Source organism: Malaclemys terrapin, chromosome 12 (genome assembly GCF_027887155.1).
Source record: "Malaclemys terrapin pileata isolate rMalTer1 chromosome 12, rMalTer1.hap1, whole genome shotgun sequence".
NCBI classification, from domain to species: Eukaryota; Metazoa; Chordata; order Testudines; family Emydidae; genus Malaclemys; species Malaclemys terrapin.
Genome location: NC_071516.1, coordinates 29,561,380 through 29,587,310, shown reverse-complemented (window position 1 = coordinate 29,587,310; position 25,931 = coordinate 29,561,380). Strand labels below are relative to the sequence as shown.

The window sequence follows — 25,931 nt, the reverse complement described above, 5'->3', positions numbered from 1 at the left end:
TTATAATGTGCAAGCAAAATAAAGTCCAGACCAGTAATGCATGTACTTTGTGATTTAATACGGCTAATTTCATAAAGCTGAAAACAATTATGAGTCTAATCAGCTGGGAGGAAGAATTTAATCAGAAAAATGTGAGAGATAATTGGGAATCATTTAAAAACATCTTACTAGTTACCCCAAAAGCCACAGTCGAGGAAGAAGGATGTATTGGTTAAAAAACAACCTGATTTAGTGGGGAAGTGGAGATAGCTTTATAGTAAAGTATAAAACAAATGGAAGAAAGGGGAAGTTGACACTAATTAATATAAATTAAGAATTGTAGAAAATTGATAAGGGAAGCCAAGGAACACAAGGCGAAATCTATGGCAAACAGAGTTAAGACAACAACAAGAAGTTTTAAAAATATATTAGGAACAAAAAGAATCCTGACAATGGTATTGGTCGGTTACTAGATGGAAATGGAAGAATTATCGATAATAATGCAGAAAAAGCAAAAGTGTTCAATAAATATTTCTGTTCTGGGTTTGGGGAGACAACAGATTATGAAGTCTCATCATATTGAGATAACTCATTCCATTCCTGTAGTCTCCCTGGAGGATGTTAAACAGAAACTACTAAAGTTAGACATTTTAAAACCAGCCGGTCTAGATAACTTGCATCCAAGAATTTTAAAAGAGCTGGCCGAGGAGCTTGCTGGACCATTATTGAAAATCAACATTAAGTCTTGGAGCACTGCGGAAGTTCTTGAACACTGGAAGAGAGCTAATGTTGTGCCAATATTTAAAAAGGGTAAATGGGATGACCTGGGTAATTATAGGCCTGTCGGCCTGACATTGATCCTGGGCAAGGTAATGGAGCAGCTGATACAGGACTCAATTAGTAAAGAATTAAAGGAGGGTCATGTGACTAACGCAAGTCAACATGGGTTTATGGGAAACAGATCCTGTCAAACTAACTTGATATCTTTTTTTGTTGAGATTACAAGTTTGGTTGATAAAGGTAATGGTGTTGATGTAATAGAGCAGACTTCTGTAAGGCATTTGTCTTGGCACTGCACAACATCTTGATTAAAAAACAAGAATGATGTAAAATTAACATGGCACCCATTAAATGGATTAAAAAGTGGCTAACTATTTGGTCTCAAAATGTAATTGTAAATAGGGAATTGTCATTGAGCAGGTGTGTTTCCGGGGGGAGTCCTGTAAGGATTAGTTCTGGGCCCTATTCTATTTAATGTTTTTATCAGTGGAAGAAAGTATAAAATCATCACTGATGAAGTTTGCAAATGGCAAAAATCAGGGGATTGGTAAATAATGAAGAGAATAAGTGACTGATTTAGAGTGATCTGGATCTCTTGGAAAACTGGGTGCAAGCAAACAAGGTGCATTTTAACATAGCTAAACGTAAATGTATGCATCTAGAACAAAGAGTGTAGGCCGTACTTACAGGATTAGGGATTCTATCCTGGAAAGCAGGGACTTTGAAAAAGATTTGGGATTCGTGGTGGAGACTTAGCTTAACATGAGCTCCCAGTGTGGTGCTGTGGTCAAAAGAGCTAATGTGATTCTGGGATGCATAAACAGAGGAATCTCAAATAGAAGTAGAGAGGTTATTTGACTTCTGTATTTGGCACTTGTGCGACATCTGCTGGAATACTGTGTCCAGTTTTGGTGGCCACAGTTCAGAAAGGATGTTGATAAATTGGAGAGGGTTCAGAGAAGAGCCATAAGAATGATTAAAGGATTAGAAAACGTGTTTTATAGTGATAGACTCAAAGAACTCAATCTATTTAGCCTAACAAAGAAAAGGTTAAGGGGTGATTTGATTACAGTCTGAGTATCTACATGAGGAACAAATATTTAATAATTACTCATGGGGGAACTCTGCACCAAAAAATTAAAAATTCTACAACAAAAAAATGAAAATTCTGCACACAATATCTTAAAATTCTGCAAAATTCTACATATTTTATTTGTCAAAATAACACAATATAATCACACCAGTTTCAATTTTTTTCATCATGTATTTCAAAATATCTGTCAGCAAGTATGTCTGTAACAATACAGACAACAAAAAAGATTCAGGAAATGTTTTTTGACAAATAGACTCCTTATGAGGCATATTAATACAGAACTCTGAGTAATAATTCATTTAAACTACAATACGGAACCATATTTCCTACACTCCTCAGAAGCAGTGCAAAGGCTTGGAGGAGTCAGGGTGAAAAGAGGAGCTGAGGGAGAGGGAACTAAATTGCTGGGAAGGAGCCTGGGTGTGAACTTGGAGGGTTGTTGGGTATGGGTGGGAAAACTATGGAACAGGTTTTGGGGGAGGAGGGCAGAGAGGGATTGTTCGGGAGCTTCCCCCATGCAGACCCTGGCAGACCTCTAGCCTCTCCCATTCAGTCAGGCACATCTGCCCCTGTCCCCATGTGTCCCTCCACCCCCACTCAGACACCCCCTAACCCTATCCCCGTGTTGTCCTGCACCCCTCTGTCATCCCCATGTGTCTCTGTGCCCCCACCCAGGCACTACCGTGTCCCTATGTAGCTCTTCACCCCACCCCCATCACCATGTGGCCCTGCACCTCCCTCCCCCTTGTGACCCTGTTCCTCCACTCCCATTCAGCCCATGCCCCACTCTGTCTTCCCCTACTAGCCCTTATGAGCCCCTGTCTAACCCCACAGCAGCCCCACGCTGTCTGTCTCCTGACCTGGCCCGCTGCAAAGAAGGCAGGCCTCTTTCTCTTCCCTCGCTGGCAGGGAGCTGCTGCAGTGTTCTATTGCCACAGCGCCCTCTGGTGGGCAAAAGGCGGAACTGCATGAACATTTAGGCAGAAGCTTTTTTTTGCGCAAAAAAATAAAAATATGCACGGCTCATTAATTATGCACATGCACAGTAGCACAGAATTCCCCCAGGAGTAAATAATGGGCTCTTCAATCTTGCATAGAAAAGTATAACATAATTCAATGGATGGAATTTGAAGCAAGGCAAATTCAGACTGGAAATAAGGTGTAAATTTTTAATGGTGAGAATAATTACCCATTGGAACAACTTACCAAGGGTGGTGGTGGTGGTGGATTCTTCTCCACTGGCAATTTTTAAATCAAGATTGGATGTTTTTCCAAAAGATCTGCTCTAGGAATTATTTGAGAGAAATTCTCTGGCCTGTGTTATACAGAAGATCAGGCTAAGTGATCACAATGATCCCTTCTGGCCTTGGAATCTATGAAATCTATGAATTGCCCCCAGATAATAAGGCAAGAGAACCTCTGAGACTCAAGGGTACCTTTTTTTCCCGTTGCACTGATGCTCAGTCTGAGTGTTCTGGCTTTCATATGGCATTTATTGTATGTTACCTTTGATTGCAGTGAGAGCTGTTGTTTTTGTATCAAAACCAGTATCTCCTTGAAAGACTTCCACAGTAAAACCACACTTGTATCAGGTTTAGAATCAGGTAGATACAGTCTCTATTTTTATTTCAGACTCCAGGTTTTATCTTTCAAAAAACAATGTTTCTAGATGCCTTTGACTCTCATATATTTCCTTTCTTACATGCTCTGTGGGTTCTTTTAGAACTTTGTACATTTGCTGCCTCTCTGAGTTTCCTGTGAAATACGAAAAGTGTTACTGGCTGAGTAGAATACACAGTCTCATTGTCACTTACTCCATTTGTTTCAGATTGTGTATATGCTAACCTAGTGTCAGTAAACATGCTGCATTAATTTACCCTCTTTCTTCCATAAACAAGGCAAGGTCCATGAGATATTTTCCATGCAAGCTCTGGTCTACTAACCTCATGATTATTTGGCTTCCATCTGCAACCCCTAGTGGGAGAAGGAGCAATATACTAAGTGCCCGCTTTTTGCAGATAAACTCCTTTAGCACCTATTTAAGCGTGATAAGCAATGCAGGATGTGGTGGTTGCTCAGTATCGAGAAGGAAGCAGTGCATGTAAGACTTACAGTCATGTCAGTTTGGCCAGTGATAGTGTCTTGCAAACGAAACAGCTTTGGGCATGGTCAATGATTGGATTGGAGGTCCTCAAAGAAAACCCAGGATATCTTTGGAAGGCATGTGGGTATTTTCAATAGAGACAGTCTTCCCCTCTAAGTCAGTAAGTTTTGTTTGCACTGTGACGCTTCAAGTGCTGACTTTCAGACATTCAGCTCCCTTGTGGACTTTGAAGAACTAGTAAAGTACAGACTTCTCGGACACATAGAGGAAAACGATTTGTTGGGGAAGAGTCAGCATGGCTTTTGTAAGGGGAAATCATGCCTCACCAAGCTATTCGAATTTTTTGAGGGGGTCAACAAACGTGAACAAGGGTGATCCACTGTATATTGTATGCTTGGAATTTCAGAAAGCCTTTGTCAAGGTCCCACACCAAAGGCCTTTAAGCAAAGTAAGCAGTCATGGGATAAGAGGGAAGGCCTTCTCATGGATCAGTAACTGGTTAAAAGACAGGAAAAAAAGGGTAAGAATAAATGGTCAGTTTTCATAATGGAGAGAAGTAAATAGTGAGGTCCCCCAATGGTCTGTACCGGAGCCAATGCTGTTCAACATATTCATAATGATCTTGAGAAAGGGGTAAAGAGTGAGGTGGCAACATTTGCAGATAATACAAAATTACTCAAGATAGTTAAGTCTGTGAAGAGTTACAGTGGGATCTTACAAAACTGGGCAACAAAATGGCAGATGAAATTCAATGTTGATAAATGCAAAGTAATGCACCTTGGAAAACATAACCTCAACTATACATAAAAAATTATGGAGTCGAAATTAGCTGTTACAGCTCAAGAAAGAGATCTTGGGGTCATAGTGGATAGTTCCCTGAAAACATCCGCTCAGTGGGCAGTCAGAAAAGCTAACAATGTTAGGAACCATTAGGAAAGGAATAGATGATACGGAAAATATCATAATGCCAATATATAAATCCATGATACACCCAAACCTTGAATACTGTGTGCACTTCTGATCAACCCAGCTCAAAAAATACATATTAGAATTGGAAAAAGTACAAGGGCAACAAAAATGATTAGGGGGATGGAACAGCTTCCATCTGAGGAGAGATTAAAAGACTGGGACGTTTGCAGCTTGGAAAAAAAGATGACTAAGGGGGGGATATGATAGAAGTTTATGAAATCATGAATGGTGTGGAGAAAGTGAGTAAGGAAGTGTTATTTACCATTTCACATGAACCATTTCAACACAAGAACCGGGGTCATGAAATGAAACTAATAGGCAACAGATTTAAAACAAACAAAAGGAAGTACTACTTCACACAACACAACATGTGGAACTTGTTGCCAGGGAATGTTGTGGAGGCCAAAACTGTAACTGGGTTTAAAAAAGAATTAGATCAGTTCATCAATTGCTATTAGCCAACATGATCAGCAATGCAATGCCATGCTTTGGATGTCCTAAGCCTCCAACTTGCAGAATCTGCAGTGGATAACAAGGTATGGGACACTTGATAATTGCCCTGTTCTGTTCATTCCCTCCGAAGCATCTGGCATTGGCCACTGTCAGACGACAGGATACTAGGCTAGATGGACCATAGGTCTGACCCAGTATGGCCGTTCGTATGTTCTAGGATCCCCTGGCACGACTTTTAATGGTCGGAGTGTTAAAACCTTGGTGTCTTTGTCAAATTCTAGTTGGTTAATTATATTCTGCCCGTTGACATTTGTCTGTAGTTTCAGTTTGATAAATAATCTTCCTTCACTTCCTTTCCTGAACAGTCATTCTGAGATGCTAAAGCTGTGTTGTCACCCAGCCACTGCCATAGAGGAGGTTGCATTGCACTGGTGGGTGAAGTGTTTCCTGGACAGGTCTGGGGTCCTGTATGGTTTTCTTTGCCCATTCCCAAACTCCTAGGAAAATCAGACGGAGTCTAGGGTGAGGAAAGAGCCATTGGGCCTGATTTTGATCTTGCTCACCCCAGTTTGACTTCAGTAAAACTCCTACTCATTTACACCAGCATAAGAGAGAGCAGCCTCAAGCCCATGCTTTGCAAAGTGAAGTATGATTTGTAAGAGTTTATATTGGACAGTTTTATACAAGACACTGGAGTGCCAGGTGGGCTGAAAAATAGCAGACAAACTTGCTTATCTGAATGATATTTGACTATATTAGGCCACATTTTGGCCTCAGTGGCAGCCCTGCAACTCCAAAAAACAAGTAGCTCAGTTGTAACTGAGAGCAGTACGTGGTGTATTTAGGGTTGCATTTCTGTGGAGTGCGTCCATCTCTCATTTGGTCTGGGAGTAGGAAATGCAGACTGAGCATTGGGCAAATGAAGATGCAGTGAGGTTTGATTCACCACTCTGTTTATGCTGTTTTCTCTTCTCCTTGCAGTCAGGCGTGAAAGGGTTAGCCCAGAATTTTGATCTCTGCAGTATTTTCATGCTTATACATTCTGTTTCTCATTTCCATGACAAAGATTGCAGGAAGAGCAGAATAAGGTACAGAATTTCTCAGAGCAATTTTAAGACTGTAATGAGAACAGAAAATGGTAGGGGGGAATAAAAGGATTGTAATTAGAATATGAAATGGGGAAAAAATTAATCTATTTCCATGTCAGTCTTAAGACTAAATTCTCCTGCTGCCCATAGCTTTGAGTGGATGGGTTTTTATTTGTGAAGAATTTTCACTCTTTTGCAGGATCTGAAAGATCTACTTAAATTATTTTAGGTCCTTACTCCTGCCAAATCATGTGAAAAATAACAATAATATTTGGCACTTGGTGTACCGCAATTGCCATAAAAAACTTACACGTTCCCTTAGATAATTAAATAACATTACGTGAGTACCTGCAGCTCTCAAGATCTTTCCTACAGGGAGTGTAGGAAAATTATGACGGAGGATTGTGGACACTGGACCCACTTCTTGGATGGTGTAACTCCACTGGCATAGAATTTGGCCCTGGATCCATTTATCTAAGATAAAATTGGGAAGTTTAAAGGTGAGGGCTGTACTGTGCATAGGACTCTGACAGGCTGGGGTGCTGGAGATCTGCTAAAGTGGAGGCAGCTTTGATTTTTGCTATGGCCCTGCAGAAATGTCACCAGCAGGAGTCGCTGAAATGACAAGTGTCTCTGGGCACAAACCCCTTTTCTTCTAGCACTGCTCACTGTTTGGCTCTCACCCTGCCTCTGTAGCCTCTCACCCAACCTCTCAAAATGGCTGCTGCATGGCTCCACCGCCCAGTCAGCATCATTTCTATCCCAGTGGCAGTGCTTGTGAGCAGAGACTGCACAGCCAGTGCAGAGACGGGATTATGTACCCCCCCCCCACACTCTTGCAGCTTCACATGGGCACCCCACCTGTACCACTGAGCAGCCCCAAGAGGCATGTTCTCGCCCAATGCACCTCCTGGGATGGTGCAGTCCTCACTGCATCCTCTCCAGGGCTCTGCACAAATTGCATAGCTAAATGAAGATCATACAGTGATGGGACAGTAGTAGAGCCATGAATAGAACCCAGGGCCAGATTTTGCTCTCAGTTACCCAGTGCTTTCAGGGCAGTTCATCTGGAATTGCAATGAGACTGCTCCAGACTTATACTAATGTAACTTTTTGGCCAGGATTTGGCCTGATCCTGATCTGCTGCTCTAAGCACTAGATGCCATAATGGATATAAATACCAGATGCTCTAGGCAAGGCAGTACGGTCACTAAAGCCAGAGCATCCATGATAAAAAACCATGATTTAGGTGTTCCTCCCAATTTAAAACAAACTGCTCTTGCAGTCCCACCAACTGCTGCTGAGTAAGACTCCTCCATGAAAGTGCATAGACTGATCTCTACAGTTTAGTGTAAGCCAGTGGGCTAACTCAGTGGCCTGTGCACCAAATAACTCCCTCTAGCCATAAGATTTCAGTCCCTTTTTCCTTTTAAAAATAACACAAGTTCATCATATCAGTCATCTTCCTTCCCCCCGACCTGGGGTCTTCTGTGGAAGCCCGTCTACTCCCTACAGGTTTACACTCCACAAGCCATCCTCCAAGGGGTCAAGATTAACTTCTTTGCTCCTTTTTCCTTCCTAGCCTGCTCCCTGCAGGATTACACTCTGCAGACCATTCGTCTGAGTCGCATATAAACTGGGTTTTCTTCTCTGACATGCATGTGGGCTCCTCCTGGAGCCTTCCTACTCCCAGCGGCTGAGCTCTTGCAGGCTTTTATGAGACCCAGATGATCTTCAAGCTACCACCTGATCCCTGGCCTGTCAGCTTCAGCTGGGAGACAGCTGATTAGTCACAGACCCAACCCCCTTTAAAGGGCCAGCCATGCTGTGACATCCAGATTCAGCAGGGTACTTAGCCATGTGCCTAAGTTTAAGCATGTGACTTATTTCAGTGGAACTGCTCATATACTTAAAGTTAGTCACCATGCTGAGCTGGGCTCTTAAAATCTGGCCAGTGTATTGGAGTGACAGAGGGTTTAAATGATTTTAAATTATTTGTTAAATGTGAAATCATTTAAAATATTTAAAAACTAATGGATATTGATTCTCATAATTTCTTAAGGTAATTACTATTAATGTGTTTTAAAATACTATGTTATGACTTTATTTTATTTTGAAAATAAATGCTCTTCTGTTTTTATCACCTGCTAGTATTTGAAAAACAACCAACCTTAAATCTTGGTTTAAAGGCAGGAGGCTAGTTTGACAATTGGGCCACGATATACCCACAATAAGTCCATATATCTGATAAGCGCTTTTTAAACTGTCTATAGAGTTTTGATCCTTTATAAGGATGTCCTTGTAATCTGCTTGCTTGTGGTCTATAGAGTTCAACGATTGCTCTAACTTCATACATAATAATATTTAACAACTGTGTGTAAAATCCTCCATAAATAAAAGCCAGATTACTTTTGTAGCACCAAGGCTTGCATAGCCGTGCGAGGCACATAGTACTATTAATGCATGCTGGGCTGTTATATAGCCGTTTCAACGTATTCCTCTGAAAGGCAAACTAGTAAGTGGTAAGCCTGGATAGATGTGCTGTAGATAGAAATGGAAATGTCAGTGCTGTCCTTGCAGTAGCATTCTGGAGGTTTAAGTAAATCTATTTTTGAACTTTTGACCCCATCTGACAGGACCAAGTGAGGGGAAATCCAAGCATTTCAGTGGACAAATAAATAATGCTAAATAGATCACTTTGCACCAGAGGTTGTCTAGAGACCTTAATGGGGAAACTGCAGTTAAAGAGATTAGACTAACCTCAGTTGTGTATTCCTTGAAGGAGTCTGATGTTAAATTACTCCTATAGGAAATCACACTTGCGGCCCTGCGGGTAGCAGAGTACAATGGGGGCAGGGCAGAAGCAAATATTTCACATCCTTATGACTTGACAGAAATGTGTGTTGACAAAATAGACTCTTGACAGTGTTTGGAGATGTTTGTTCTAGTGTTAACATTCCAGCACATCCATAAAGCTTAGCCTGTTCAGCTGGCATCTTAGTTTCACTCCAACACCCTGCAATATGAGGAGTTCTGCAGACATGGGCCTATAAATATTATGGCAGAAATGCATTTGAGGAGGGATAAATTTTGCACTTCATAAAAAGTTTTGGTTTTGAAATAGTTCTTGTTTGCTAATAATTCATGATGGAAAAAACCTTTGTAATCCGTTGGCAAAGACAAGTTACATTCGCCAGCATACTGGGCGTGACCTGATCAGATGCGTCCCCTTAAATCTCAATAACGTTTATGCCAATATGATCTGATGAAATTTTTATAAGTAACTTTTTTTTTTAAATATAACGTGGACTATTCTGTATATGGGATTTTGGATCTCTTTGCTTAGTATTAGCAGTTTAAAGGAATTCACTGGACAGCATTATTTTCATCCATTAACCTCAGTGATTTTAGGGCTGCCAGAGATACTAGACTGACCTTCTTGGAGACTGAAACCCAGGCACAGGTTGACTAGAGTGCAAGCTTCTGCCAGCAACCGAGTATCAGATGGCCTCTGGAGAGGTGAGGGGAATTCAACTGTTCCCTTGCTTCTCTGCCGAGGCAAACAGGTGATGGTTCTTGTGATGTGGATACCTGGATGCTAGAAACCACCTGAGATGTCCAGTTCATTCCTCACAGGGCACGCAATAGCTACCTGATGATGATGACTTCTGGGCACTGCTATCCTGGGCTGTCCTGGTCGTGATTCACTTGTTAAAGACTCTGTATTTGTAGGTTTTTTTTTTTTTTTTTAAATTGTCACAGTGTGGCAAATACCAAGCATTGAATCATCATAAGTCAGGCTCCATAAGACTGGCCTAAAAAACATAAGATTAAAAAAAACCCAGATGTATGTCTTGTGGCTTTTGAGTCTTTAGGGTTCACATTTTCAAGTTTTTTCTCTGCAAACTTGAGAACTGGAAATTTCCTTTTTTAAATTGAAAGCGGAGAGTCTCATGTCACTCCATGATTCAAGAAGCTGAAGCTTTAAGAAAATCATCACATATCATGTGATCTGTGAGAGTTGGTAACTCCTCTCAGAAGCTTGGAAATAAGTAATATGTCTTACCAATTTTGTCCATTCTGAATGGCAAACATTTATACTTGTTTACCCAGAACTGAAGATCTCACAACTGCTTTGGTTTAGTTTCTGCTTCATTTTCATTTTTTATTATTTTTATTCATTTTCATCCTACTAACATGCACCCATAGTGACCTGTGGGCACATTTATAAATCAAAACACCCATCATTCTGCAAAAATAACTAGACAAAAGCCAGCCCAAAGTAGAATTAAAAAAAACCCTTTAAAAATGCCAATTCTGTTCCCGGTATAGGGTGCTCCCTCAGCTGTTGCTGCTGCTGTGCAAATTTTTCCTTGGTAAGAACTGAATTAAGAGAATGGACATTTTTGTACATTCTCCATGACAAAATGGACTACAAAGGAAAAAAAAATAAAAAAGGCAAGCTACCTAGCATTTGGAGAACATTTTCTAACAGACGAGAACAGTCTTCATATAGGTTGAGTTATGCACCTAAAGTATTTGACAACATGTGTGATGCTGCCGCACTTGTGCTAATAGCCCAGTTGATTTCAGTGGGGCTGCTCATTTGAATAAGGCTTGCAGAATCAAGCCCAGTGTCCCATTTTGATAGTGGTCCCAATTCTCCACTGCTTTACCTCTTGTCATCATTTGCATCCTTTGTGCTAACAAATCAGAATTCTCTACTCAGTCCCACTGGTGGTAGCATTTTACAGCCATGCTGCAAAGGTGGAAATGGCCACACATGTTGCAAAGCCATAGAAAATCAGGCCCCATGAGCTCAATTCTGGAAGTCCTCAACAGGTCAGTAGGATTATAACCTCTTCTATGAGGTGGGTGTGCCTCATACTTAATATACATTGACTCCAAAAGTTAAACAGTGGGAGTAAGAGTGGCCAGCACAGCTGAAACATCTATTAGATGTTCTTTGTTTATATGTTTCACACTTCAGAGTTCCAGGGTATTTTGGCTTTTTTCTCCTGAAATTTTTGGGATGGATAAATCTAGCTGTTTAAATCTCATATTGATTTTGTAAGGCAAATCTCAGTTGGGCTTGTGTAGAAATGGGTTCTCTTAAAAATAGGGGCCTTGGTTCTGATCTCACTTACACCAGAATCACTCCATTGGTTTTAATGGAGTCACTACTAATTTGCACCAGTGTAAGTGAGATAAGAATCAGGCCCAGGGTACATACCCCTCTTTTCCAAGTTTAGATACACAAAGCTGCATTGTTCCCTGCCTGGCATTATCATTCTCACCTTGGGTGTACAATGCTATCAAATCATTATGATCACAATTTGCATCTACTTTGCATTCACTTTACATGGGTGTAAATAACTAACGAAGGTGAGAATTAGCCCCACCCATTGATTTATTTAATATAGTTTTTACTAAATAGTGGCCATTATTAAGTAATTACAAAAGAGCAGAAGAATGATTGAGGCAAAAGCACAAAACTACATTTCTTTAAAGAGCACTAGTAGAAAGTTATATCCAGCTCTCAGCATGCCTAGATCATTCAAAAATGAGCCAGATCAATTTTTATCAGAGATGGAGTATGATGAATGTATGCGCTCAGATCTGGAAATGGATTCGAATGCTGACATGCATGAGGAGTTACTCCAAAGTGAAATGGGAGGAAATAACAGCAACAAAAGGCAAATATTAAAATGTTTGTTTTCTGCAGTAAATCAGTGTGAAATGATGGGACTGCTTGTTTTCAAATGCATTTTGTGGCAAAATGATAATGATGAGAGCGAGCGAGCAAGAGAGCACGTTATTTATCTGCTCTACCTGGCTAGTGCATAAGTGGCAAACATCTAATTGAAAAAATATCCTGACTTGAGAATTTCTAATAAATTTGTTTGCACCCTTATAGCCTGGAGGGGAAAAAAATCTAATCAGCAATGGGGAAGTTCCGAAGTTTCCACTGCATTTTGAGTCTTGATTTTCAGCCTCACTGCTCAGGTTGGCAATCAGTGGCACAGTAATTTTCAGGACAGGATTCATTATAGTTATTATGAAGGAGTGGGGGCTGGGAGGAAATGGTATAAAGCAATAAAACAAATTTGTTCTGCCAAATAGAATGATGTAGAGAGAGCTTTTCCTATTTCAAATTTGCTCCAGAGAAAGCCACTTCCAAATGAGGTCTATTTTCTATAGGTTTTCTATGAAGAGGTGCTACAAATAGCCCTTTCCTGAGTTTGCAAAATATTTGGCCTTAAATGGGTGGAAAAGTGAGCATGTGTGTGAAAAGATACTGCAGATGGATCTGTACAGTTTATATATTTATAGGACGGTAGGGATACTGTCACTTTGGAAAGAGTTTTAGTTTTTCTACTGTTGAGAATTTCTACGGTGAGAATAACTGATTTGTTTCAGTGGTAGAAACAATTTTTTCCCCAGCAGAAAAAATTATACATATACGTGGAGCTGCTTGTCAAAGTGCTTTGTCATGTGATTCACCTTCAGCATCCCAATATGCACACCCATGGCGCGGTAGCTTTCAAATGTTTGGAGTGTTGTCAGAAGTATTTGTGCTGTTGATTTACACCAGTGCAAGTCTTGGATCCTGCAATGGAATCAGCTGGAGAGGGCCTTTTTGGTCCACCATTGTGTCAGTGGGTTTCTGTGCAGATATAAGGGTCTGAGCTAGCTGATCCCATTGCCGGAATTGGTCCTAAATGAGCTCAGAGCCAGGCCCTGCGTCTCTGAATTCTGCTAATGCCAAACAGGTTGAACAAGCAGAACCCCGGCCTCTAGAAGGCAGTATGTCTCTATGGGGCTGAGTCCCTGTGTCATTAACACCTGCACAAAGTGGGTGTGAAACAGTTACTATTCTGATGTGGTAGCACTTTATACCCACTCTGCACTGGTGTAAATGAGAGCAGACTTCATCTTCTGCATGCTGACGGCCCTGCTGTCAGAGTTCAACTCCGCCAGACTGAGATCTTGATCTTGGTTACATCAGTGTAAACCAGTGGAACTCCTCCAGACTTACACTGATGGGATGGAGGTTGGAGTCTGGGCCATTGCGTTTTAATGAAGTTGCCTCAGGGCTAAATTCAGGGTGTGGTCTTAGCACTTGTACTCAGTCCACTCTACAGGCTGTTACCAGCGTGGCTTTGCCAGTGTGCGTAGTGTGCAGAGGAAATGACGACCTAGTGGTGACAATATCTCCAGTAGGTGAAAATCTAGAGAAATCCTTTGCCTTTCCACTATGCTTTATTTTCCCCATGTGATGGAGTTCCCTCACCAGAGCACCCCCTGCTGGCCGTCTCGGGGATTAGCTCTCTTGGCTGGCGCACCCTCTCCTGGTGGTGTGTCTCCCACCTGCAGACCCACCTAAGTCCAGGAATTGCAGCGTCCTCTTCATGACTTGGAACCTGTGGCCGTGTCACCATCCGGGAAAGGGGAGTATCTCCCAGTTCTATAGTCCAGACCCTTCCCAGTGGCGAGTGGGGGGGACCCGGGTCCTCTCACTACTCTGGGTTCCAGCCCAGGTACCATGTGGATAGCAGCCTCTTGCTGCAACTCTCTAACTTCTCTGGCAGTGCTGCTTCAATTCCCTGGGCCACTTCCCTGTGGCTCCAGCACCTTCTTCACCCTCTTCTCAGAGCCTCCAGGCAGCACGTCCCAGCAGCCAGCCAGGAGCTCTTTTTTGCTCCCCCTGGTCCCTGCCAGCAACTGCTCTGTCCAAGGTGCTACCTTCCTGCAGCTCGGTAGAAACACAATCCTCTCTCCTTGGGCTCCCTACAGCAACAGTCTCATTCTGGCCCTGCAGCTCCTTTTATGTGAGCCCACTGGGCCTCATTGGCTGTTCTGTGCAGCCTCCCTCCAATAAGTTGTTCACTGCGCAGCCCCTCTGGGCTGCTTTTAACGCCTTCCTTTCTGGTGTGGGGCAAACACCCCATCATACCTTATATGAACAAAGAGCTATATTTATTCACTCAGTGGTTTGAGCATTGGCCTGCTAAACTCAGGTTGTGAGTTCAATCCTTGAGGGGGCCATTTAGGAATCTAGGGCAAAAATCTGTCTGGGGATTGGTCCTGCTTTGAGCAGGGGGTTTGGACTAGATGACTTCCTGAGGTCCCTTCCAACCCTGGAATTCTATGATTCATTTACCAGTCAGTTAATGCACAACCGGTATCTGTTTTATAGCCAGGAGCAGAAGAAACACAGAGTGGCCAAGCATCTCCATTTCATCCTCTGGCTTGTAAGGGCAACAGGACTCTCTCTCCCTCTTGCTAAGACTATTGTGTAATTTAGAGCCAATACCACCAACTCTAACTCAGAAATGCTTTAAGGCATATCCCATTGTATTGTCATAATTCATTTGTGAACTGATCCTCAGGGATTGCCCCAGCCTTGCCTTGAGCCAGAGACCGTTCTGGAGGGGTTTTTTGGTTCTGATTCCGAAAGAGCTGTTCTAGCTGATTAACAGGAAGAGTTTTGCAGCTCCAAGGTTCTGGAGTCTAGTAACTGGATTAGTTGTCTGGTGCTGAATGCAAGGGGAGCATGTAAGTTCTGATTGAGCTGATCCTACAAGCCTAGTCAGGTCATTCTCAAGCTGCCTCTGGGATGGACTCATCTTTGACCAGCCACGGGGAGGAGACCTGCTGCAGTCAGAGGCTGGAGTGAAAAGGGAATGGCTTCTTGCTGAGTTTCCAGCTGGTATAGTGAAAGAAAGTTCCCTGCAGGCATGGGGTCTGATTTCCCACAGCTTTACTCTGGTGCAGAACTGGAGTAATGCAAAGGTGAATCAGGCCTGCCAAGAGCTTCGTAAACTGAAAAGAAGAAACGATTTCTCTGTGTCCTCAAGACATTTTCATTCCAAAGCAATTAAGGCTTCTTCTAGCCAAATATAGGCCTATAGTGCACCTCTCCTCCATATTTTATAAAGACTCTGGTCAATGTGACATGGCCTTAAGCCTATAACAAGGGTCTAGAACAATGCTTCAGAATGCAGGGTGCTTAGCTCATTAGCTCCTGCTTGTTAGTTTGAATTAACAGACCCAGGGCTACTGTGATTTGCAGGATGTGTTGTGTCTTCCAATAGAAGGAAAAAAGGGAATGCTGCTATCCAGTAAACTTTTAGAGATTGAATATTTAATCATAAGCCCTTTAAACTGCCATGCTTGCTCCTCATTGCCGGTTACAATTTGCCGATGAATAGATAGCTTCTCCCATGAGTCCCATTTATAACCTGCCTCTTTTCCCAAACAGCTTCCTACTCAGTGCTCGCGATATCCTGGTTTGCAACCAGGAAGGCAAATGTGGTATCAGGAGTAATTATGTCATTGACTGAATCAAGTAGCTCAAAAAGTGCCAGGCTCATACATGCATAATGCACATGTAACAGTGGTTTAGTGTGTGTGACCCTATCTCTCCTGGGTAGTGGCCGTGGCCACTTTAACAGCCTACTACTTACAATAGCTAAAGCAGTGTACTTTTAGCTCAAGTGGCAGAGGCCTGTAATTTTGGTGCTGACGATCCTGATTTTGATCGGGTCTCTGTGGGTGGCCTCATAAACCTAGGATCAGTTGTTCAAAGCGCATGTAGGAATCATGCCTAGCTAAAGATAATCTTGCACATTCAATGTATGATGTTTGTTTCATACATTGTTGCAGTTTTGCTGGCACAGGACTGTGAAGAAAGCTGAATGGGGAAAAAGTGTAGCTGTTACTTACACATCTTTTGGTCATTAGTAGTGGTGGGAAAAGAAATAAGGAATAAAAGATTTGAAAGTTTAGTGTGATTTTTAGTAAGCTCTTAGGCTGGTTAACCTTTGCCCCAACTATGTCTATGGTTTTGATTTGTATGGTTATGATTAAAATGGTTAATTCATGATTTTTCTAAATATTAACACAGCAGTGCTTTGATATTCTAATCAATGTTCACGTCTCCCTTTATTATAATGTATATATGATCCAGAGCTGTGCTGCAGCGCCACGCTAAGAGTATAGCTAGCTTTTCATCATGCTGCAAGTACAGTTTTTATCCCTACTTTCCCTCTGACAAAACCAAACTGTTCTGCCTAGCATTTTCCCGTACGGCCTTCCGTGGAGGGGCTTTGTTTGTGAGAGGGCTGGGGGTAACTGAGCAAGGTGTCTGAGAGATGGGAGGATTTGGAAAGTCAGTTAGTCTCAGTGGGCTTTGGTGCCTTTCAGTATTTTAGGTCTGTTTGGATGGTTCCTTTTTGAGTGTGTATTGTGGGTCTGTTTCAGACTCTCACATAGCTGAGGATATAACCTGGGCGCAAAAACCCTAGGCAAGAAGTTGAGTAAACAGTTATTTAAAACAACTAACTATTTTGTTCCTCAGATCTTGACTCTCCATGTTGAGGGGGGTGGGAAATGCATGGGATCCAAAAAGCCCATCGAGGACAGAGGGAGGTAACATGTTCTGCATTTCACTAACTGTCACTTCCTTTTGTCTTTCCAGTTTGACGGGGAGAACATGTATATGGGAATGAATGACAATAATCAGGAGTTCCTATCAGCGAATCAGGTAAGGGTCACTTTGCTTATGTGGGCTGGGAAGACGCAGTGGGTGGCATTTTCAAAGCGCCTGAGTGATGCAGGAGCAGAAGTCCTATTAACTTTGTGGACTTGTTCTCCTAAGCCATTTGGCTGCTTTGGAAAGTTCAACCCAGAGAAACAAATTCTGCTTTCATTTCCATCCATGCCACACAGCCGGTGCCAATGAGCCGTCATGAGTGTAACAAAAAAGCTAGAGTACTAAAAACAGCAATGTGGCCATGTTGGCCAGGCCAGCTGCCCAGATACATACCTAGGATATCAGACAGGATTGTCCTTGGGCAGCTGGCCTGAGCCACTCCCCGTGCCACCATGGCCACATGGCTATTTTTAGCACGCTAGCTCAATGAGTACTAGCGCATATACGTCTACTCGACCTGGGAGTCAGACCTTAATGATATGGTCCCACGGGACAGCGTGTCAGTGCCTCCCAGTTGGAGAGGTGCCCGATGCTGCGTTGGCATGTCTCATCAGGTCCTGCTACCCGTTGAGCAAAAATACAAGTCTGTCATGAGTATTTCTGAAATGTAAGGTAAGGGCTTTAAAATGGGATGCAGGTTAAAGTGTATCTATTTGTAGGCTTAGCTCCCATAGCAGTGTCCATTGTAAACTATGCCAAGTAAAGTTGTGTTAAGTTATTGCATCACAGATTTCATAAGAAGTCCGTGTGAGGATTTCTGTCCAGGCACCAAATATTACCAGCTTCCTAGTTCCCTGGAAGCTGATTATCTGCTGTATGGGACAAGGTTACAGTATATTCCTATTGTTCAGGCTTCTCACGTACCTCGTCAAGGCTATAAATTTTGAGGCTAGTGAATCATTTGTTCACATCTAGATCAGATATTGAAAACCATGTAAAACAAATGTTAAACTGAAGACAAGAAGAAAAATTGTTTGTCTTCTTGAGAAGTAGCGTACATGAGCTTCTCAGATCCATGCAGAGAGAGAGAGAGACACTTTGCCATAGGCTTTCAGAGACGGCATCGAATGGTTCTGTTGCACCAGCTCCAAAGGAGAGGGGCTGCTTGCTCAAGATATTTCTGAGAGTGGAAAAGGCTTGTATGTTGCAATCATCAGGTGTTAAAATGACTCAGTGGAAACAAATACACAGCAAGAGCAGTGCCTTGTGTTTTGAGAACAAGGTCACAATAAAATAAATACACCAGATAAACCTAACAGGTGACCAAAACCCGCAACCTAGGGTTCACCCCGTCTGCTAAGCCCTGGGTGTGCAGTCTGACCTCCCCAAAGACAGTTTCCCACCTCAGATTTCCAAGCACCCATTTCCTGAGCACCTGGGCAAGGAAAGGGGGAAGCTGAGCTTGAATTAACTCTTCTTTCGTTGGGAACTGGATAGTGCTGCTGACGAGCTAGGATTTTCCTGTGATGTCTGATCTCAAAGAGCTTGAACCCACAAGGCGCTGAGCATTCTGGCCCCAATGCAGCAAAGCTGGGAGCCCAGTGGCAGTTCTTGATAGGTGACACATTTCTGAGAGTACCATGCAGCTTGTGCCTGGCAGGACAGGAAGGGGATGCCCCTTTTGCTAATCGGTGCTTGTTCTCATTTGACTTGTCCAGGAATTGTAAAAGGGCCCCAGCAAAGCGCAGTGCACCCACCACGCTTGGATAGTGGGGCTGAAACAGCCAGGGAACTGTCTGTTGCTTATCAGGATCAGATGCAAAAGAACAAATGATTCTCAAATGTCTGAACTGAAGCCACTGGGATTGCAGGTGTTTAGCATCTTTCGGGATGGAGACCAAAGTGTATTAACGGAGTATGAATCATAAGAAGGGCTGGGAGTCCTTGTGTTAGAAAAAACTCAAGGAGCAATAACTTTACATACTCATCAAGAAAGGTCAGAAGTTCCCAGTCCAATGCACAGCATGACTCACCTGGCCACTTTGAATATGAAATCAGTAATATAGTGTGGGAGAATGGATGTACTGGGACCTGAACGACAGCCAAAAGGAACCATTTGTATTTCCTATTGTAAAATGATAACATTTATCTCTCAGACCTTGTGATATCTTGCTTCCTTATTATGTGGGTAACCTGAGGGAAACCAGAATAAGAAGCACTGGTAAGAGATGATGAGTAAATTCCTCCTAGACAGAGGAGATGACTTTCTAATAAGGAAAGGCACATTGTCATGCACTTGGGAATCAGTGTGCAGATTTAAAATAGGAGAAGGTTAAAAAAAAATGTAAACCCTTAAATCTAGTAAATAATTAATTCAGATAGAAATTCAAGCCATGTTTTAAAACACAAAATAAATTAAAAAAAAAATAAGAAGGGAGGAATTAACTGTGGATGGGCATAGGATCAGCTAAGGGTAACACTAAAATTTCCAAAACACACAGCCCTCTCCCCCCCACCAACACCATATCAGCAAAAACCAAAAGGTGATTTCTTATGTGTCAGTCTGTTGTAAAAGAGAGACCCTCCCCCTGGGGGAAGGGCAGGGAGGCTGAATTTTCCATGTCTCAAAGGAAAAGCAAAGCAGAGATTTAAGCTCTACCACTCAGGCTACTGGCTGGCTACAGGAGAGGCAGTTTGTGAAGGGTGAGGTATCTTTCCAAGCCCTTTCAATGCTGAGGAGGGGAGCATGGTAGATATGAGGGAGGACATCGGTGGAGCCAGCATGATGGGGTTTGGTTTGGAGAGACCAGCATGAAGGGACCTGCTGCCATCCAGGAAGGGAGGTCAGTGGCAGCATGGTTAAGGAGGCAGAGGGGTACTGAACAGTTCCTGTGTGCAGCGCTGTATGTGTCTGTTAGCGTTCTGTATGGCATTCTGTCAATCCAGTCTGGGGCCTCGTAGCCTGACTTGCATGATAGCTCAACTGCCTTTTCCACCTTTTCTTTCCTGCTGGGGAGAATATTTTTCTCTCTCTGGGGCCCTCCAGCTTGTTAGCTGAGCTGCGAGAAAGCTCAGGGCTACTGGTGTCCTTTGCTCCTGTCTTTGCTAGCAGGACCCCTGTCAGCTGCCCTCCCTGGCACACCTGCTGAGACAGCTTTGTGGTTCTTATTTGCTTTCCAGTTATTGCCGCTTTTCTTTGCTCTTTTTTATTGTAGCCCTATAAATTGACATTTTCCCAGTCAATCTGCATGGGAAGGAGGAGAGCACATTTAGTGTCTTCCTGAATTAATCTGCAGAATGATTTTGGGCTCCCATTCTGATGCCTCTAGAGCAGGGGTCGGCAACCTTTCAGAAGTGGTGTGCCGAGTCTTCATTTATTCACTCTAATTTAAGGTTTTGCGTGCCAGTAATACATTTTAACGTTTTTAGAAGGTCTCTTTCTATAAGTCTATAATATATAACTAAACTATTGTTGTATGTAAAGTAAATAAGGTTTAAAAAATGTTTAAGAAGCTTCATTTAAAATTAAATTAAAATGCAGAGCCCCCCGGACCGGTGGCCAGGACCCGGGCAGTGTGAGTGCCACTGAAAATCAGCGCGCGTGCCGCCTTTGGCACCCGTGCCATAGGTTGCCTACCTCTGCCATAGAGAGAAGCACATTCCCCCTGCCTGCAAAGCCCACCCTTGCTCTATGGCACAATGCTTGTTCCTCCTGGGCTCCTCTGTTCTCTCGCACTGTGGCATACAGGAGTAGAGACAGCTGGGAGGGATATAGGTGGGGTAACAGAGGAGGGCATGTATGGGAAGAGGCAACAGGAGAAAGGAGTGGGAGAGACTAGAGGGGACAGGAGGAAGCCAAGAGACAAAGGGGGCCAGGGTTAAAACCAAGAAAGGCGTCATAGGAGGTGGGGAGGCACCTTTCAGACAGACAGCAAGATGTGAAGACTTCACAAGCAATTTGTGAAGTGGACATGCACGGGTAGCAGGTTTCAGAGTGGTAACCGTGTTAGTCTGTATCAGCAAAAACAATGAGGAGGCCTTGTGGCACCATGGAGACTAACAAATTTATTTGGGATAAGCTTTCGTGGGCTATAACCCACTTCATCAGATGCATGAAGTGGAAAATACAGGAGCAGGTATAAATACATGAAAGGATGGGCATTGCCCTACCAAGTGTGAGGTCAGTCTAAAGAGAAGGCAAGGCTTTGGGAGGAGAGTGGGGGCATTTGCTATATGGGAAGTGGGAGGAAGTTTGTTTGGAGCTGGGGTCAGGGCGCAATGTGAGAAAAGTTGGGAGGAGGCAAAAGGTTTGTCTTGATTGGCCTTTAAAGGTGCATTGGTAGATGAAGCTAGGTAACTTCATCCAGTGACATGCCTTTAAATTCTAGTCTAGACAAGGTCCTACTTGCCTTATAAGGCTTCAACTTGGCTGCTTAACACATATCAAAGGTATGGGGTGTCTCCTCTACACCAGACTTCTGGGGCATGTTAGCAGATGCCTTCTAGTACCATGCCTTTGGACTGACTGACAGGGAAGAGTAGTGGACCTGGAAGAAGGAAGGCGTGAAGAGCACAATGCAAAGTATCAGATTACTGGTACGGACATTATCCTGCCAATGCTGGTGTTAAGCCTCCAAACATGCCCAGTGGTGGGGTGCTCATGTAGTCAAAGCGCTGAGTCTCTCCTCACTGCCCTGTTCCTGAGCCCATTACTAACCCTTGCCGGGGGGGAGAAGAGAGCAGGGATAGAAGCAGGACGGAAGGAGTGAGAGAAATTCGGTCCAGGCCCTGAAAGCATCCCAATGTTACCATGAGGTTTCATAGCACATTCCAAAGTTGCCAAAAGGAGCTTTACCTGGTGTGTAATGGCAGCAGTCATTCGGTATTCCCAGCTTCCACCCTCATTAGTCGCTAGCCCTGCCATTGTTTACTTTCTCATGATTGCTTGTTTACCTAAGGGCGTTTTATTACACTGGCCATGACTTCATTACTAACAATACAAGGGTTCTATTACAGGGAGCGCTCCAGATGTTATTTAGTGTTTGCCAAACACATTACATTCAGGAGCACAGCTCCAGAATCTCATTTGAGAGGCAGGTAAGCCACCACCACAGGTACAGCTTTATAGCATGCATGGGAACACCATTCAGAACCCACATTCCTTGGGGATAAATAGAAACCATAGTTATTAATTGTAGCATCCATTACATTATAACCAATGGATCTGTTTTTTTCTTCATTTCCTGTCCTGAACTTTTACATAGTGCCACTGTGTACTGTTAGGTATGGCTTCCATATGAGGAGTGACTAAAAAGATCAGGGCTGTTCAGCTTAGAAAAGAGACGACTCACGGGGGATATGATAGACGTCTATAAAATCATGATGGTGTGGAGAAAGTGAATAACAACCAAAACACAAGAACCAGGGATCACCCAATGAAGTTACTAGGCAGCAGGTTTAATATAAATAAAAAATTATATCTTTTCCCATAACATACAACTAACCTGTGGAACTCATTGCCATGGGAATTTGTGATGGTCAAAAGTATAACTGGGTTCAAAAAAGACCGGATAAGTTAATGAAGGATATGTCCACCAATGGCTATTAGCCAAGATGCTCAGGGATGCGACGCCAAACCTCTGACTGCTGGATGCCAGGAGTGGAAGGTGAGTGGATCATTCCATAATTGCCCTGTTCTGTACACTCCCCCTGAAGCTCTGGTATGAGCCACAGTCGGAGACATTCTACTGGGCAAGATGGACCATAATCCGTACGGAAGCTCTTATGTTCTTACAGTAGGTGCTGCATTTTACCCCAGAAGTGACTGCATGTCAGTGATGGTCAGAGTATATCGTTCGGATCAAATTGATCAGTGACACCTGAGAAATTCTAAGTTAAAGTTAATGGATTATCTGTTTTATATAAGAGCTAATTTTGGGCAGGAAGACTTTGCTTAAAAATATGGGCTAGATTTTGGAAGTGTTACACCAGTTTTATGCTGGGGTCACTTTGTGAAACCCATTGAAATCAATGGAGTTACTCCAGTCCAAGATTAGGCTACTGTGATGCAGTGGAGAATCTGGCCCTAAACGTCTATAATAAAGAACTAACTCTCTTTTTTGCTTACATGCTGCAGCTGATTTTTAAAATGCCGTGTTGTGCTTTCCTGCACTTTTGTTCCAAAATACTAACTGGGGATTAGATTTACGATTCGATCATTTTTCTGTTGAATGTAATGGCTTTTAGCCTTTTGGATTTAAATGGCCTCCATGTGTAGTGTTTATAACTGCAATTTGATGATGATAAAACTTTGCTCTCTTTTAGCACTTTCTATTCAGGAATTTCAAAGTGCTTTACCAACAGTTAATTAAGCCTCTCAACCTCTTCCTTTCCCATCAGGTAGATACAGTTGGGGATATTGAGACAAATGGGGACACTGACACAGAGAGATTAAGAGGCCTGATCCTGTGATAAGCAGCCCCTGTAAGGGGTTGCACATCTTCAGCTCCCGTGACTCAGCACCTTGCAGAATTGTGTCCCGAGTATTTTTCTAAGGTCTCACAGTGGTAAAGCGAGGCTCAGAACCCAATTCCCTATTCTAACTGTGTGTACACTTCTTTCCTTGTGAGCAGTAGCATGTTCCAGAGCTGCTAGTTTATATACACAAAAGCAATGTACATCTTAAAGCTAACCGATCCACTGTTTCCCTGAATCTTATGTTTGAAAGATTTGCTCCCAGGCTATTCATTATATGTCATGTTTTGATGCAAGAAAGAGGCTGTCTCAGTGGAGAACTAAACCCATGAACATGGAGGCCTATAGCATAATGGAAATGCTGACAGACCCTTAGCCACAGTGGCAGAAACTGCTCCATGAGAATAATTCCTGTCGTTCAATCAAACAAGAGGGACATATGACCCCAGAAATGAGTCAAATGCGAAATGTAATTCAACCCCCAACAGGGGCCATGGTATTAATGCCACTTGACATCTGATCAAACGACCATGGACATTTGACCCCCTGAGATGAGTGAAGTATCTATTGTGTCTGATAAAGTTGGCAGGGTGTCATTCTTCACCCTTGTCAGTTTCCTTTTTTTGAAACAAAGAGGAGCAGCTAAATAATGTAAAATCCTGAGGAATGTACAGGTTACCAATCACCCAGTGTACTGTGCAAAATAAGATAGAAGTGGGACTATGCTTAAAAAATGAATGGAGAGACTAGTCTAGCAATGTGAATGCTTGTGAGGGCAAAGGTTAAGAAATTTGGAATGCAGTTTGATATGAGTATAGGGTTGGTTTGTTTGGTATTAATGGTCTTTTCCACTTACAGTGAAAATTTAAAAGCGCTTTACAAACATTAACTAACTAAAGCTCACAGTACCTTTAAGTAGGTGTTATTGCCTCCGTATAATAGATGAGTAAACAGGCACAGAGAATAACTTGCCAGAGATCACCTGTAGTGAAGCAGTAGCAGAACTGCGAATAGAATCAGACCTTGGCCTACCTACTTATGCTGTTTCTCCCACCTTATGCATGTTAGTCAGAGCAGCACAGTCTAATTTGTAGAGAGATACACTGTGCTACAATGTAGATCAATGGAAAGGGGCTCTTCGAGCATCCTACTGGAGATGGTAAGATGTATATAAAATAAAGGCCAGAATTTCATCTCACTTAGTGTACATCTGGGGTAAATAAATTCAGTGGAGTTACACTAATGGAGACCTGGCATAGGTGAGAATAGAATCAAGCATATACATAGACATAGCTAGATAGATATAGTGTGTGTGTGTGTGTGCGCGCGCGTGTGCACATGCATATAAATAAAATTGGGATGTGTCTATATATATGTGTGTGTGTGTATAAATCAACATCCCTCTACTGTATCTATTTTCATAATCTTTGAACTTTGGTCTGTATTAGTCATAACAGATACAGTATCTCACTGATCTTGGGGGACAAATGGTCAGGGTTGTTTGATCAGATGTCAAGACGCATTACCATCATGGCCTCTGTTGGGTGTTGAATTACAACTTGTATTTGACTCATTTCTGGGGTCAAAACGTCCCTCTTATTTGATTGAATGACAGAAACTATATAATTTGTATATATCCCTGAGCCATATGGGTCTGAGTGCCGCTGTAATGTGTTTTATAAAGGCACAGCTGTCGTGGTGACTTATTTAAAATGGGAATTTGAAGCAGTGTTCTTGCCATTAAATGCCCTCATTCAGGGGTATGCAGCTTTTATCAAATAATAAATAACATTTGGAACACTCATTTTAACATAACAATAATTTTGCTAGTTATGAAGATTTGGCCATTACAGTAAAACTGAGTTTGGTAAACAAGCAATAATGTAAAAGTAAATAATAGCATAATTAGAGACTAGTGAGGATACCAGGAACTTCCTCATATATTGCTGGTATTACAGACTAGACGAAGATAGCTTTGGCAACCTGAGGTTATAAAATGTGCTGTAAAACTTTGTGATAACAGCCCTCCCTCCCCCTAAAGATCCATTCTCAACTGAAATGTAACAGAAAGAGTCATATATAAAGTAAAACTGGACTGTGGGCAGATATATACAGTGAGCCCACTCCACACGAGAGACTTCGGGCTTGTATAGACCCTGCTATTGCAAACTAAGTGCCGGTTAGTTGATGCTAGCAGGGTCTATGCGACAACTCTCGCCCCAATAGTCCGCACTGCAGCATGGTGTCGGCAGCATGAATCAGCCAACAACACAGACCCTGAACTCATTCAGAACTGCCACCAGCATCATAGCATGGCAGTAACACTGGGAGAGAAAAGGTAAAGGAGCACAACAGGAGGAAACCCAGGAGTGATTCCACATGTGTGTTCCTAATGAAGAGGAAGGAATACAGTTACACCCACACACATACTCCCCTCCACCCCCCCAGATAGGAAGCTTGGGGCCAGGCAGCACAAAGGAACAGAGAGGCACTTCAATCAGGAGGGCTTAATTGATGAACTACACCTGTGACTGACTCATGCCAAATGAAGAA

The 25,931-nt window shown here is 42.7% G+C and overlaps 1 protein-coding gene across 3 annotated transcripts in view; it reads left to right on the top strand.

Moving 5' to 3' along the window:
- TOX2 (TOX high mobility group box family member 2) overlaps positions 1-25,931 on the top strand; it is a 264,355-nt gene that overhangs the window by 86,860 nt on the left and 151,564 nt on the right. For all 3 annotated transcript variants that reach the window (XM_054046244.1, XM_054046242.1, XM_054046243.1), the window contains exon 2: positions 16,950-17,015. In XM_054046244.1, the coding sequence (XP_053902219.1) occupies positions 16,950-17,015 (66 nt within the window). The remainder of the gene's footprint in view (positions 1-16,949; positions 17,016-25,931) is intronic.